Below are 15,507 nucleotides of genomic sequence, written 5' to 3'. Positions count from 1 at the left end.
ACCAGCCAAATGACCATCAAGGCAAACAGAGCGATGATGACGCTGCCCCATTTTTTTTTTTATTACTATGCATGCATTCTTTTCAAATGGGCTCATGCAAACATGAATGCAGTGTCAAGGTAAAAAGATCAGATCTGAAGGGGGAAAAAATCAGTCGGGTCACTTGCAGCTGCAGTGTGAATGTGGTCCATGTCAGCTGCTGCAACACGTCTGCACTCTGCATGCATGCGTCCCCCCCCGCTCGCACTAATGCACGACTGCAGGCACTTAAAAAGCTTTATAGAAATCCCTTACACCACCAGTTTGATTTAAATAGATTGTGGTGTCTGCCAGATTCGCGCACACAGTAGAGCTTTCCATCAATCTCCCCCCTCCACATTGGCACAACGTGTCAACAATCAACACCGCATTAGATCACATTCATCACATTAGAGCGCGCCGGACCATGCCTGGCTTGACTGCGTGCGTGTGTGTGTGTGTGTGTGTGTGTGTGTGTGTTTGAAAGACAGGGAGCAGACCATGATATCATATCAGCCCAGATTCCACTTGACCAAACACATCTTCTTTTTTGCCATTGCTCCTGTCCTCCATGTCCACCTCCCTGCTCCGCCTGTCTCCTCCCTTCTCTCCTCGTTTCCTCTATTGTCTCCTCTCTCGCCTCCTCCTCTCCTCTCCTCTCCTCTCTCCCTTTGTGCTCCCTGTCTCTTTCAACACTTGTCAGATGTGATTTTCTTCTGAGCCCCTGCCGTCTCCCTTTTGGCCTCGCGACTTGTCTCGTCCTCATCTCTCTCTCCTCATTCCCTACTTCATTTCCCTCTCTTTTTTTTCTCTCCTCTCTGCTGCTATTCTCTTCTCCCCTCGTCTTGTCACTTTGTTAAACTTGCCAAACTCCCTTTCTCTCTGTACCTCAAACCTTTTTGTTTTTTCACCCCTGCCCTGAAGTTTCTGACTGCCTGTCTTGTGTCATTTTCACTTTCATGTTTCTATTTTTCTCCCTCCTCTTTTCAGTGTTTTTTTCTTGATATATCACAATCTTTGAATTTCTCATCCCTTGATCCATAGCATTTCATCCGTTTTCCTGTCTTTACATACCTGTCTCCTTTTCTCCTCTGCTTCTTGCCCTCACTCAGTTTTTTTCACCTCCCACCTCCTCTGCTCCCCGTCTTCAATTTCACTTTCTTTCTCTTGTCACCTCATCTCTTCTCTCTTTTCTAGTGCTTTTCAGCACTGTCCCCTCCTTCAAGCCAGAACAGCAGATCCAGCGTGATTGGAGTCACAGACGTTTGTTTTGTTCCGTGTTTGTCGCTGGCAAAACAATTATTTGAGGCTTGTGACAGTGGCAGTGTTTTGCTTTCCCAAAGCTTATATTTTATACTTTTGTGTTTGCAAAGTTGAGAAACATCAGAGGACTTGTTGCAATGTCTCCTGGTGCTTTGCTCAGTGTGAGAGCGAGCAAACCAGATGGGGCTGTGTTGTTTTCATATTTTATACAGTATACTGCACAGGATACTGAAAGTTGAGTTTCTCAGCAGACCACAGCTGACTATTCTGATTCAGATTTTACAGTCTGAAGAGCTGGCCCCAGGGCATCCCTGTTGCACCACAATACTTCATTTATAATGGTTGTTGACACACATTTCTGCCTTTTTGTATAATTTATAAAATTACAGCTCTGGTGATTCAGATGTTGTCCTATGTTTACATTTCATTAATATTGTGATTAATTGCCCAGCCCTGCTATACACTGTATACACCATGTGAAAACTAAGAACCACATACTGTAATGGTGACTGCCACATACCTCCCTACACAAAGTTGCACAATCTAACTCTGTTTGAAACATCCAGTTCACCCACACAGGCTGAGTCTGGCTCAATAAAAGAAAATGACCCAAATAGAAAACAGTGGACTAAAGGGCAACTTTTCAAGAGGGAGAGAAAAGAGAGGAGACTGCCTTGTCAAAATAAAGTGAAAGACGGACAAAAAGGACAACTGATGACAGGAAGATGAGGAAAATGACACCCACACACGCTGCTTTCAGTCCTTTCAGGTGCTCTCCAGCGCACGGCTCCTCACTCGTGTCCTCCTCTCCTGCAGGTGAGATAGCCATCCGCGTGTTCAGAGCCTGCACCGAGCTGGGGATTCGGACGGTGGCCGTCTACTCTGAGCAGGACACCGGACAGATGCACAGGTGCGAGTCTCTGCTAGATTAGCATAGGAAAGGACCGCGGTGGTTTCATTTAAATCAGGATAATGGCCAGGCAACTTCTGCTCAGCTGTCACAGCTGAATATCGACTTCAGAGTGCTAAGAGGTGTTTTGGATTGCCAACAGCAATTTAAGACTGCTGGGAGTGTTTTTTCACATCGCTAGCGGTTAGAAATGGCAAATTCTTTGTTTTGCGCTTGGTATTCATTAGGGATAGATGAGTATAATTGTATCGACTTTACAAGCGTGACTGATCATGTTGCCTAGTTTAACACACAAATGTCCCAATCCTGCCTCACCTTGAGCTTTAAAGCACACCGGCTGTTATAATTCTTTTAAATTTTGAAATGTCTTTGGATGACTTATAAACCTTTTTTACAGTATTTCATGTTATTGCTTGTTCTCTATCCTTCCTTCTTTCCCCTCATCCTGTGTTTTTCTTTTCTACCAGTCACTCTCCGTCTCCATGTTGAACATTAAAAAAAAAAAAAAAAAAAAAAACGCCGGTTAATGTACTAATTTGAATAATGATAAGGTGCTTTATTTCACTAAGTATTGGCACCTGTGGGATGGGGAGCTTGAAAATGCAGACTAGAAACTAGAATTCTTTTGAATTGGAAAGTCAGACCTCTTTCTGTCTTTCTGTTTTTTTTTTTGTCAAAGGCTCAATTCCTGTTTTGCTTTGCCTCCTTCCATCTTTCTGATGTTAAATCTTGTGATCTTTGTCTTTACAGGCAGAAGGCAGATGAGGCTTACCTGATCGGGAAAGGCCTGCCTCCTGTCGCTGCATACCTGCACATTCCTGACATCATCAAAGTAGCCAAGGTAAAGATGGGAAAAAAACAGAAACCTTGATTTAATCTTGCCTGTCCCCAACCCAATCACTTTGATTTGTTCTGTCCTGACCTTCTTTTCTCAAGCTAAAAAGTAATAACTGATGCGAGGAGACAAACTCAGCAATCCAAAGGTTTTGTAAGCGCTGTTGATTCTCATTGGCCAGCTGCACGTCGACACAAGTCTCGTAACACCTGCCTCCCTCCATGTGTTCAGATGCAACTAAAGAAAATCCACGGGGAGGCGTGCTGACTGGCAAGCCCTGGGAATGTGTAGCTCACATTTTAGTGCACTAAGTGTGCAGCTGTCTCTTCCGAGATGTGTACACTCTGAATGAATATTTCATTTGTCCCATCTGCTTAATGCGTATTTTTGATAAATGTGTTAATCTGTTGGTCTGATAACTAACTTGGCAAATCCAGTCACAGGCTATGCTGACTTGTAGCTTCTTGTGCATACCAAAAAAAAAAAAAGATTGATATTAATACAGACCAAGGCTAGCTCATGTCTGCTCTTACTGTCTTGCAGTTGGATAATCTGTCTGTCATACAGCAAAGGTTCCTCGGATCTCAATGCCAAGGCCTTCCCTTACCTCCTCCCTGCTTACTGCCTTGCTTTTACCCCTATTTTCCTGCCGTCATTTTTTTTCTTTTTGCACTGTGGTGAGATGATTGATTCTTCATCACTTTCCTTTTTTACCTTGCCCGCAGCCAAACATCTCCATTTTTGTCTCCAACCATCGAAACACTTTCATTCTTCCCTCTTTCTTTTTGCTTTCCTTCCGCTTTGAGATGAAAAGGCGGGCGGAACGTCTCTCCATCCACCCTTTCCTCATCTGCCCTCTCTTGAGATTTCACCGTCCTCCCACCTCCTTTCCGTCTCTCCCTCCATCTTTTCTCCTTCAGTGACTATGTTGACGTGCAAGCGGAAAGAGAACCAGATAGCGTAATTAGTTGCCAACTATTTACATGCATGAAAGAGCATGTGATCCAGCTGTAAACATTTTTACAGCCGGTGATCAAAATTTTTTTTTTTTTTCTTCTGCAGTGAAGCTGTTGGCTTGTCCTTTAGCTGCCATTCTCCAACCACTGTTAGCCTCCTCGGTACACGACCGACACCATAACACTGGGGGACTAATGGTTATTGCGTGCATGAATCGTTGTGCTCACAGGTGTCACTGCCAAAACTATAAAGGCCCAAGGCTAACTGACCTAATTATGGCCAATAACCCATATGCCTGCAAAAATCTAATACAAACTGAGTCTTTTAAGCCTCATAAGTGGCTTTGTAGCCTCTTGAGTTCTTTTTAGTTGTTATTTTGTTTAGACATGAGTCTTCATTATCCCTGTTTTCTTTTAGCCTTCAAGTGCAGACATTCCTCGCTTTTTACCTGTAATATGTGAAGGAATCATATGCAAGAACATGTGCACCATGGCCACTTCTGATTTGAAGGCCGATTTTACACGATTGCAGTCGGATCTGAGGAGCTGTCAGTAGGATAATCCGGCTCCTCCACGAGGATCGCATTTTCAACCAGATGGGTGCTGATCGGTTTATACTAAAATGATTAGGTGTTTATATGAAGTCCTGCCATTGGAGAGAAGTCTGAGCTAGTCTGTTTCATTTTTTATTTTGACTGCATGCAAACAACATTTTTTTCCCACCTGCCCCTCCTCTGCCTCTGATTGGCTAAGCCTAACCTTAACCTTAACCTAACCAGTGAAGGCAACGAGCACTAGCCAATCAGAGGTCCTCTTCTTTCCTCACATTTCTCCTTCATTTCCCTTTTATTTCTTCTCCTTCCCTCCCTTTTTCCTACCTTCCTGTTTCTGCCTCCCTTTTTCTGACACTTATCTCTGTTAGATCAGATCTGTTACTTGTTACCTCCTCTCCTCCCAGCGTCCCTCCATCCCTCCAGCACCTGGTGCCAGTTGTTCATTATCATTTTTCTGATCAATCTCTCCCGGTTTATAATTTTCTGCGTGGGCATGTGGTCAGCCAGCCAAGTCGGAGGGCCCTCGCCGTCCAACTCATTTCTCACAATCCGTCTGCCTATCTGGGAGCCCAGCCACCCCATGCCGGCAAGGAGTGTGTGTGTGCGCGCGTGTGTTTGTTTGTGTCGTCTGAATCCTTTTTCTCTCTCGCTTACACACACACACACACGCTCTCTCTCTCTCTCTCGTCCCTCTCTCACATTCTGTGTATGTTTACCTCTCTCACACTCTGTGTCACTCTATTACTGGGTGGCCAAAGTAACCATCCGTCTCTGTCCCACCACCTTCTGCTAAAGCCTGTGTGTGTGTGGCCGTAAATGTGTGTGTCTGCTTTCAAGTGTGAAAGCACACATGGGTGTATGCTGGTACCAGCTTGAGCATGGGCATGAGTGTGTGTGTGTGTGTGTGTGCCCCTGGGTATTGGTGTTACCCGGTGCGTGCATGCGTGTGTGTGTGTGTGTGTGAATTTGCTCTACATGTCACCTCACGGCTGGGTGTGTGGGTGTATCATGAACATGCTGCAGTTTTATGCGTGTGTACGGGGCGGGCTCTGTGTGTCTCCACGGGTGCGGTCTGCCAGTAACAGCTCCCCTAACAATGGGACAGCCCATAATTATAGGCCAGCTCGTATCCAAGAGCAGATGGCACATACTGGTCCAGAGATGGCTCTATCTGTCAAGCTAGGCAGCTATCTGTCTGTACGTGTCTGTGTCTGCCTGCCCGCTTGTTTGCATGCTCATCAGGATCTGCTCAGTAACCCTCCTACTACGCATGGTGTGTGTGTGTGTGTGTGTGTGCACGCGCTTGCTGAGTCTCCCTGTGGTGTCCATTGACTAGATGATGATTAGGATGACTGTAACTAAAGTAGTACGACAACAAAATATATCATTATCCCTTACTCCCTACTGTGTGTGTTTTTGTGCTGACTTGTAACTCCTGTCAGTGTCCAGCCTGCAGTGTGTACTGAGTGTGTGTGTGTGTGTGTGTGTGTTGTGTTGTTTGTTTCCCTCACTTCCAAATGTAAAAGTGAGCCAAGTATTAACCGCAGCCTACTGAGGCTCTGTTTAACAGGGCCCCTGGTGACAAGCTGTGTGATACTGCTTTCTCCTGGGTCTGCTGATAAATAATCACAAGTTTGATGACATGTTTTGTTGATAATTACATTGAAACCCCAACTTGGGTTTGTGTTTGACCAAATAAAATACGAGTATTGTGTGAAAGTAGTGTAGTATGTTGAAAGTAGTGTGGCCATAGACAAAGTCAGTGGTCACACGACTTTTAAATTGATCTCTCTTCTCGAAAAATGCAAATATACATATGAAAATATACATATATGAAATGTAATTCATTCAATTTATCACAAAAGTGGTGAATTGAATGAATTACATTTTCTGTCTTCCTTTCGTTCTTCACTCTACTCTATCATCACACATGCCCTATATTTTCTCTCCCCTTCTTTAATCTCCTCCTCCTCCTTTTTTTTTTATTATTGCTAACGTCCTCCATTCTTTCGCCTGCCTTGTTCATTTTCCCGCACTTCCTTACTACCTGCCATCCACTTGCTCACATTTTTTCCATCCCACCTCTCATTTCTTCTCCATCACCTTCTCTGACTCTCTCCTTCCATCCCTCCTCCCTCCCCAGGATAACAATGTGGATGCCATCCACCCGGGCTACGGTTTCCTCTCTGAGCGTTCAGACTTTGCCCAGGCCTGCGCAGACGCCGGGGTCATGTTTGTGGGGCCGAACCCAGAAACAGTGCGCAAGATGGGGGACAAAGTGGAGGCTCGCACCCTGGCCATCAACGCAGGTATGGAAGAAGGACCAGTGACCGCATTGGGGTGAAGCACACGGGGAGAGTAGAATGAGTAAAAGGAAGGTCATTTCTTTGAATACTGGTAGACGGTAGTTGTCTATGATGTAGTTGCACTTTTAAACATCAGTTTGTTATTGCCTTATACATTAATTACCTCGATGTAATTACTGTTAAAAAATGAGCCATGGTCAAGAGGATTTGTTGCCTGTGAATTAATGTTGTGAGTGATTTGGCGATTATGAGGAACTCTGAAAGCTTTATCACCTGTTGTTTTGCCCTTTTCCCTTTTGCCTAAAGCGCTCACTTTGTAAAGCAATCGGCAGATTTCCCGTAAAATGCAACCTGGTAGCGCAGAATGATAATTGCACTGTGGAGGGCAACGACATTCTCATGCGCCGTCATGGTCTTGTTTATAGTCCTAATGCCTGAGAAATAATGTGGCAGTCATTTATTGGTACGATGCTACCTGAGGCACCTTTTTAAAATGACATTTCCTTCTCTGTATGCATCTGCTCGCTCAATGCACCTCTCCAGGCGTACCTGTTGTCCCAGGAACAGACTCACCCATCTCCAGTCTCCAGGAGGCACAGGCTTTTGCCCAGACCTACGGCTTCCCCATCATCTTCAAAGCGGCGTACGGCGGAGGTGGTCGAGGCATGAGGGTAGTCAGGGAGTACGAGGTGAGGAAACAGCGTGCTTTGAAAACTTTCCCTACCGTATTTGCTATGTGGGTGTAAACTTGATCCCTGCTTGCCTGAGTCAGTCTCGCAGTAAGAGTGGGTCAAGCTCTGATTTCATATAGTTTATAACACCTCGTGTCTAAGCCTGTCAGCTCCTGCTCTACATGAATAAGTCTGATAGATGGCTGATGTTTTAGCAGTTTGCTCTCGCAACATAAATCCTGTCCCGGCACTTTCCCACCAAAGAGAAAACAAACCTGACTCGATGGCCATTTTCATGTCTGCATCTCAAATTGTGTTTTTTCATTTTCATTAATCTTCTGTTTGTGTTGTATCAAGGTGAAATTGCTAGAAAATTACAGCCAGGGCCCTTATCCCTCTGGCTGCCAATCACGCCCGTATATTTTGGGTTGTGTCCTGAAATTGCCTCCGTCAGCTAGCGAAGCCTCTGACTGATCACTTGTGTGTTGGAGCCTCTTTCTCCTGCTTGAGACCTGGACGTTTTGATAAAGTCTCAGAGTGTTGACCATCCTGGATTGTCTTAAAAGTCACCTTTTTGGGAACTGAAATAATCTTCTTGCTGTATTTTTAGTAACACAGTTATCTGACTTCATTCATGGGAGATGCTGAGACAGCTTTTCCAGGACCTGTGACAACACTAACATTTGGTTGCAGGAGACAAATGTTTCCCAAGGACATTAACAAGGATGTCGTGATACAATACCTCGATACCACAATAATTCGGCCATGATATGATTTGTTTCATGATGCGCTGTAATACTCAGTGCATTGACTGAAAATGTCTAAGTAGAGCTTAAAATACAACATACAGCAAAAGACCTAGACTAATAAAATATACAACATATTGTTATATAATAAATCAGACTGACTCAAAACAATTTTATTAAAAAATCCCATTACAGTTTATTAAAACAGCACTGGTGCAGCGCATTAACAATACATGTTGATACAAGGCCATAGAGAATTGAGACAGTAGTGCGAAAAATATGGCAATACTCGCCTGTGTAAATCTGTATATAGAATGGGGTTTAATATAAACAACTATGGGTTATTTTATCCTTGCTGTGTTGCAAGTGTAGCTTTTAATATGGATTACCCAAAGGGAAATGGGTCCCTTTTCCCCTGGCACTGTCAGTGCTGTTACCCGTTGAACTACATAAGAAATGGCAGTGTTGGGGCCATATTGTACTCACTGCACCACACAAGTCAACTACCCATTGGAAAGTACAGTATGACCTTTTCTGAGTTGTACCCCAATCCAATTAATTAGTTGTTGACATTTCTGGTAATTCAGTGGAGTCGCACGCAGGCTTCAGTAGCTCCAGCTGACGGCACACCAAAGTGATGTGAGGCGAGTGCAAAGAAGGTTCTCATCTCATTTGCACTGTGCAGGCAGCAAAGAAAAGTGAGAGTCAATTGTAATATTTTGACTTCTTTTTAAAATAAGTGCAGCTCAGTTGATCTTTTCGTCTGCTGAAGGTCCCAGGGGAGCCTCAGAACATATCCCATGTCTCGTTCCATGACATACTGTATGTATGTTTGCTGATAAGCACGGGTGCATTAAACTACCAGGTTTTTGCTCGGCGTTTGATGTGATGTGCTGCACCAAAGACAAAGAGAAAGGGAGACTGGCACGTATCAAGGCTCCAGTGGCCAGGCTGACAGACGGACCAAACTGATGTGAGAGGAATGCAGAGGGAAGTTTGGTAACATTCAGTTTTTCAGCGCTATTTTCTTTAGTCAGGTTACTCAAAGCAAATACTGATTGTGAGACAATACCACTTTCAGTGCCCTTCAGTGTTGAGTGAGTGCACATTTCATTATGTGGTAGCTATTTCTACCACAGTCTAGTGTTTTTTCTTATTCAGGAATTTGAAATAACTAGAAAGCTTACTTGGTTATTGTCTGCATATATAAAATACTACAGTAGAAGAGAAATGAAGATTCTTCAGGTGAGCTCTTCTTTGGGCACCATCATACACACTCATAACCCAGCAGGGGTGATCAGTCCCTGGCTTGTGTGCAAAGTCTGCTGATTACTCTCTTTGACCTGCAGCCATTTAATGTTTTGCAGCAATGTAAGCCTGGCAGAGAGAGCCCTCTATGGCCTATCCCTGCCTATGGCACTCAATCTGGTGCCTGGCCCACTTCCTACCACAACCTTCCTACATCTGATCCTCCCAGGGAGGCAGCTCCAGACTCACCAGCTGTCTCAACGTATCAGACATCAGCACAATCTCTGGCCGAAGAGGCCATTGTGCAGTTTCCTGGAATTCCTGCTTTCCCTTCAGCCGCCAGCCTTGCATGGTTTTCTGAGAATTTGCTTTGATAAAACATGTGCTTGCTTTCTTGATACCAAGAGCGAACGCTTTGCTCTGGGACAGCTTCCTCATGGTGACTCAGTCTTGCCCCTGCAAAAAGACACTGAATGAGCTGAGCAGGACAGCACAACATAGACAGAGTTGTGGCATTGACATGCAGTGGCTTGACCTGCCCGCACTTTCTTTAAGAGATCTTGAAAAGATTGTTGTTCCCAAAGTATGATATAAAAATATGATATGTGAAAACAGTACAGCAGGAATGACATCCATGAATGACAAATAAGAGACACAGATTGAATCCAAAGAAATTTCATTACTAAAGAAATAGACCTGATGCAGGAATGAAATGACTAAAACTACTGTGTGTGTGCAAACTACAAACGAAATGGTGTCTTGGTGGCCTGCCTGGTTGCCTGTCGAACGGTAAAGATAAGTAAGGCTGGATTTTCTTCTTCTGTTTGTCAGGAACTTGAGGAGAATTACCAGCGCGCCTACTCTGAAGCTTTGACAGCCTTTGGGAATGGAGCTCTGTTTATAGAGAAATTCATTGAAAAGCCAAGGCATATTGAAGTACAGATCCTCGGTAAGTGTTGCGTGGGCTTTAAGGTGGCCTTTAAGTATGTGCTGGTGTCTTAAACACAAAAAAACTATCCTGCTATCCCACTATGCAGAGAATGACTCATGAACAGTGTTGTGTATGAGAGCTGTGTGTGTGTGTGTGAATGGGATTTATTGGTCAGCACAGCATTGTCAGCTATTATTTCTCCTCATTATGGTGCATGTAATTGCAGTGCTGTTCGATATTATAGAACTGAAATTCAACTCTCAACATTTATGGGAAGTGTGTATGCCCAGGTTTGTGTGTGTGCACTTGTCTTTTTATCTGTGCATTAAGTGTGTTTGAACCCTTACATTGTGGTTGTGTGGATGTGTGTCCTTTGACTTGCATCGGTGTATGTTTTTGTGTATGTGCTTGTGTGCTTTTGCACCTGTGTGAGCATTTGCCCTGATGTATTTCAGTGTGTGTGTGTGTGTGTGTGCTCATATGTAGTCACTGTGATTAATTAGTGTCTGCAGGGCATGTGGGGGATTTTGTGAGTTTTCTGAATTACCTGTTAAAGGCCACATCTTTCTCACCCTTCCTGTTTTCCCTTTCCCTTGTTCCCTCGTTCCCTTCCAGTATTTTCCTGCTTCCCCCTTCCTCTCCCCTTGCTTTAGCTGTTTTAAATGACGTCCCATCCTTTTCTTTCCCTGCCAAACCTTGCACCATCTTCTCTTATTTTCTCCTCCCCTTTCTTTCCCTCACATTTATTCATTTTCTCTTCTCCATCCTCCTTTACTCACTCTCTGCCACACCCTTGTTTCTCTTTCTCCCTCCATTCCTCCATTGATATCCTTCATTTCTCTTTTTCTTCTCTTCCTACAACCACTCATTTTGTCTCACCCACATCTCTCTCTCTCTCTCTACCCCTAGGCGACAAGTACGGGAATGTCATCCACCTCTACGAGAGAGACTGTTCCATTCAGCGGAGACACCAAAAGGTGAAATTCTCACTATAAAATTCCTATAGTAGTCTCTGAATTTATTTAAGATTATCAGCGTGGCATTTGTGCGCAGCATGAAGCAAAGGGTGGTGGTGGTGACCTTTTGTTGCAATACAAAGATCATAAGCTGGATTCAAACCCACAACTGCTCCAGTCCGCTGCGTATAAAGAAAACCCTCTTGTTCTGTTTCATGTGTGTATAACCAAACAGGTCAATTAAACAACATATTAATAAATAAGATTATTACAGTTTAAAACGAAAAGCCCTGGGTAGAGGCAAAATATGTCTTGAGCAGCGGGGGGTAAGAGGATTATATCCCAATAAAATTTAGCCACTGCTAATGCTGTGTGAATGGGAGTCTTAGCAACATCTGCAAAATTTTACATAATTCACAGCCAAATCAACTTAATCAACTTGGATCAACAAAACCATGTTTTTCTTGGGGACTAAATAGCTGACTCTCATTCATGGCTGGTGGCTAACTCTCCCCAAATGTTTTGGGGCCGTCCCTGGAGAAGGCATTTCAGCTTCACCTGGTTCTTGCATAACAAAGAAACATCTGAATTACCCACACGAAAGAACAAAGAGGGAATTGTCGTCTAATCGCTAAGTACGACAATGCTTTCATCAGAGAAAGCTGATTAGCTTGTGTAATATTTCATTACATATTGTCACCTCAATGCAGTTTTAATCATATATTTTTATCACTTTCTCTCTGTCTCCCTTTAATCAAATTATAGATGATAATCATATTAGTGGCACTGTTCATGCAAGTGCTGCTGCTCTTTGATTCTGCGAGGCTTAATCTGCCTTTGCCCTTAATCTAGGATCTTTTTGAATCTCAGGAACAAGAATAGTCTCTTGTTGAAATAGATTTTGGATGGTGGAGCCCTGATATGATATTTTTAGATTTTCAGGGTGTCTTGGAAGCGATTTTTATACTTCTTGGATAAGGTTTTTCATTTTATGTTAGAAGATTTGATAAGGATTTTAATCAAGTTTTGTGTATCTCCTTTTTTTTTTTTAATCAGACATAGGTCACGTTGTTTTGAACTGGATTCAATTATTTCTCCTGGATAGGTTGATCTTGTCTGACACAGTGGAACGAAACAGATCAGCTCCCAAAACTGTAAATACCACCCACCCAGACCGGATGAAAGGCTGAGTGTGATTGGAAAATCACTCAGTTCATATTGGCTGTCTTTTGCTAAAGCTGTTGACACCTGCTCTTACAAAGTGATGACTAGAATGAAAACAAAAGATTGTACTTTTATTTAAACTTTAGTAGTACCCTTGTAAACTGTCAAGTGTGAAGTAAAATCTTTGCTCACAAATTTAAATTAAAGACTGTTTATTGGATATATTACTGCATTATATCAGTATCTTTTTAGAGTTGCAGTATTTATTGGAATGAAGAGTAGATCTCTGGTTTCTATAGCATCATGTCCACACATAACCTCTGCAATGCATTAATTCAGCATTCACTGTAAGAAAAGGCACTGAGTACATGAATGTGAGTTGAATTACTAAGCATTTGTATTATTGGCTGCACTGTTTATTTCCCGAAGTTTTGTTGACTTGTTCTACCAAACACAGACAACTCTTCTTTTGTAGTTGTATGACTATATGATATTGGTTTTATGATCTTAGGGAGTTTATTTAGGCCAGAAAAAATGGTGTTTTAATTTAAGTTCACAGGCTGTTTTTTTTTTTTTTTTTTTTTTTTTTTTTTGTTCTGAACAATTTTGAAACAAAGTAGAGCCGTATTCAAACTCAGTACTTACTAATTTATATGGTGGTGTGAAGACAAAGCCATCCTCGCTGCTTAGTAAAACATGAACTCACATTTTCTACTTGAGATCCTGTTCTTGAAGTGTCGTACCTTTTCTTGCAGTGTTTAAATGCTACTTGGCTATGACATATGACATCAATTATGCTGTTTTCATCCAGAATTTACAGCGGGGTAAAAAAAGATGAATAAATAAACTGGTAAATTGATGCTTGTTTTGTAAAGTCATGCATTAGAAGGTTATAAGTATGTTGTTGTGTTTTAATAAAAACTATGTTATCTATGATGTAAATACAGTGTTTCTGTTAGCAGGGTGGTGGCGTCGGTATGACATTATCAGTAGCATTCTGTTGTGTTTTGAAGGTTGTGGAGATTGCACCGGCTGTTCAACTGGACCCTCATCTGAGAGACAGACTTCACGCAGACGCTGTCAACCTGGCCAAGCAGGTTTGTTCTCACACACATACACACTCTGGCTGTAAACAGGCTCACAATGAAAACTCCTCACCTTCACTTGCCTGCAAGTCCAGACATTAATTATAGAATTCAAAGAGCATAACTGAGGAGTTTTATACCTTATAGCTTATAGCTGCTCGATCTCACCTTGCTGAAGTTGGCTCTGTGTGTTCATGCATCATTTGTCAGTGAGTTATTCACTGACTGGCCCTGAGTCCAAAATTTTATGCACCGGGTTGTTTTTCAGGGTGCATGCATGGTTTTCTGACTGGTGTGTCCTTGTGTATATGTATGTGTGAGAGGTGGTTGAGTGAGGGTATGTTTTTAGCCTTGTGTATATTTTTTTTTAAGGGGCATATGTTTGGTGTTAAAGCCAATATTGATCAACAGCAAAGTTGTAATGACATGCACTCTGAGATTCTGTCTTTTCTCTTGTTATTTCTGTTTCTTTGTGACTTATAGAGGCATTTTCTCAAGGCTCCAGTGAACTACAATGTTTCATTACATTTGGGGAAAATCTGCTGAATGAATAGAATGGGTAGAAAAGGTTTGAAGGCTATCATTACAAACCCATATATATTTTTTAATCTGAGCTTACAGAATTAATAGATGTACTTAAACTTATGCCCTTTTTGTTAAGGCACCTATATCAATACCCAAGAGAAAAATTATTAGATGTCAAACAAGGACAAGCATGTTGATAGTACAGTGGTACATTGCGTTTTGGCCACCAAAAAATGCAGGCAGTGAGTAAAGAAGAAAGAGACATGCCACTGAAATTGAAGGTGTTATTCCAGGATAAGCACAAGCAATGGGTTGTATTGAGGATGTAGGAGCAAATTCTTGTTGTTTAGTCTATACCAAACAATGAAATTTGGGCCATTGTTGGACCAGCCACAACTGGATTCCCCAAGGAATTATAACAAGCTGCCTACACGTTTCAAATGAGGGGAGCATTTTTGCTTTGCCAAGCAGTGAAAATGAAAGTGCTGTTTACGGTGCGAAATAGATGTCAACAATGCAGGCAGTAAATGTTATTCTAAAAATGGATGTTACAACAACAATATCTCGAGGTAAGAAATGCATCCGCCGTGTAGATTACACTGACAATAGTTGATTGTAATCATCCACTTCTTGTTTGGGTGAAAATTGGAATGGAAATAAATTGAGGCATTCCTCTGGGGTGTGTGAAAGCTAATCTGTCTTGTAGAACATAATTTGTGGTGCGCTGTTGAGCCTTGGGAGAATCACAGTTGATATCGCAGGTGTTTGACTTTTGTGTCGCTGATGAGTTGGCCCAGCTTTGGCAGTGTCGCTTTAAAGTCAAACTCCATCCCTCAGAGGAGCGCTCAGGTAATGACCTTTTCAGGTAATGGCCCTGGCTGAAAAATGGATAGCAGCAAGGAGGGAGGAGAGGAGCCGGAGAGAAAGATAGAGACAAGGATGGTGATTTGCTAAAGATGTGACCTTGATAGTACTGATGGAGAAATGGTTATGTAAGAGAGACAGAGACAGAGAAAGATGGAAATTGTCTGTGTGTGTGAGAGAGTGAGCAAGTGAGAGTCATGTTTTGACCTTGTTGGAATAGTAGTAATATTTTTATTCAACAGTAACCTAACCACAACATCGTCCAGCTTGTCTGTTTTAAAGTGACCAACCTTGTCTACTCATGGATGGCCGGGTGTGTGTGTGTGTGTGTGTCCGTCCACGAGCAGCAATACGTTCTTGTCCATGATTTCCCTCTTCCTGCTGTCTTTTCTTTCTTTTTTTTTTTTTTAAAAGCGAGAGCGATTTCTCTTTGTACGTGACAATCTATGGATGGCAGGTGCCAATAAGAATCAGT

General features: G+C 42.6%; 1 protein-coding gene across 4 annotated transcripts in view; it reads left to right on the top strand.

Annotated features, from left to right (window-relative positions):
• Positions 1-15,507, top strand: part of pcxb (pyruvate carboxylase b) — a 322,918-nt gene that overhangs the window by 20,845 nt on the left and 286,566 nt on the right. For all 4 annotated transcript variants that reach the window (XM_030076972.1, XM_030076974.1, XM_030076973.1 and 1 more), the window contains 7 exons: positions 2,098-2,191; positions 2,942-3,032; positions 6,680-6,845; positions 7,386-7,531; positions 10,339-10,456; positions 11,348-11,415; positions 13,572-13,655. In XM_030076972.1, the coding sequence (XP_029932832.1) occupies positions 2,098-2,191; positions 2,942-3,032; positions 6,680-6,845; positions 7,386-7,531; positions 10,339-10,456; positions 11,348-11,415; positions 13,572-13,655 (767 nt within the window). The remainder of the gene's footprint in view (positions 1-2,097; positions 2,192-2,941; positions 3,033-6,679; positions 6,846-7,385; positions 7,532-10,338; positions 10,457-11,347; positions 11,416-13,571; positions 13,656-15,507) is intronic.

This window comes from Myripristis murdjan, chromosome 18 (genome assembly GCF_902150065.1).
Source record: "Myripristis murdjan chromosome 18, fMyrMur1.1, whole genome shotgun sequence".
NCBI lineage: Eukaryota > Metazoa > Chordata > Actinopteri > Holocentriformes > Holocentridae > Myripristis > Myripristis murdjan.
This window is presented reverse-complemented; position numbering and strand designations above follow the sequence as displayed.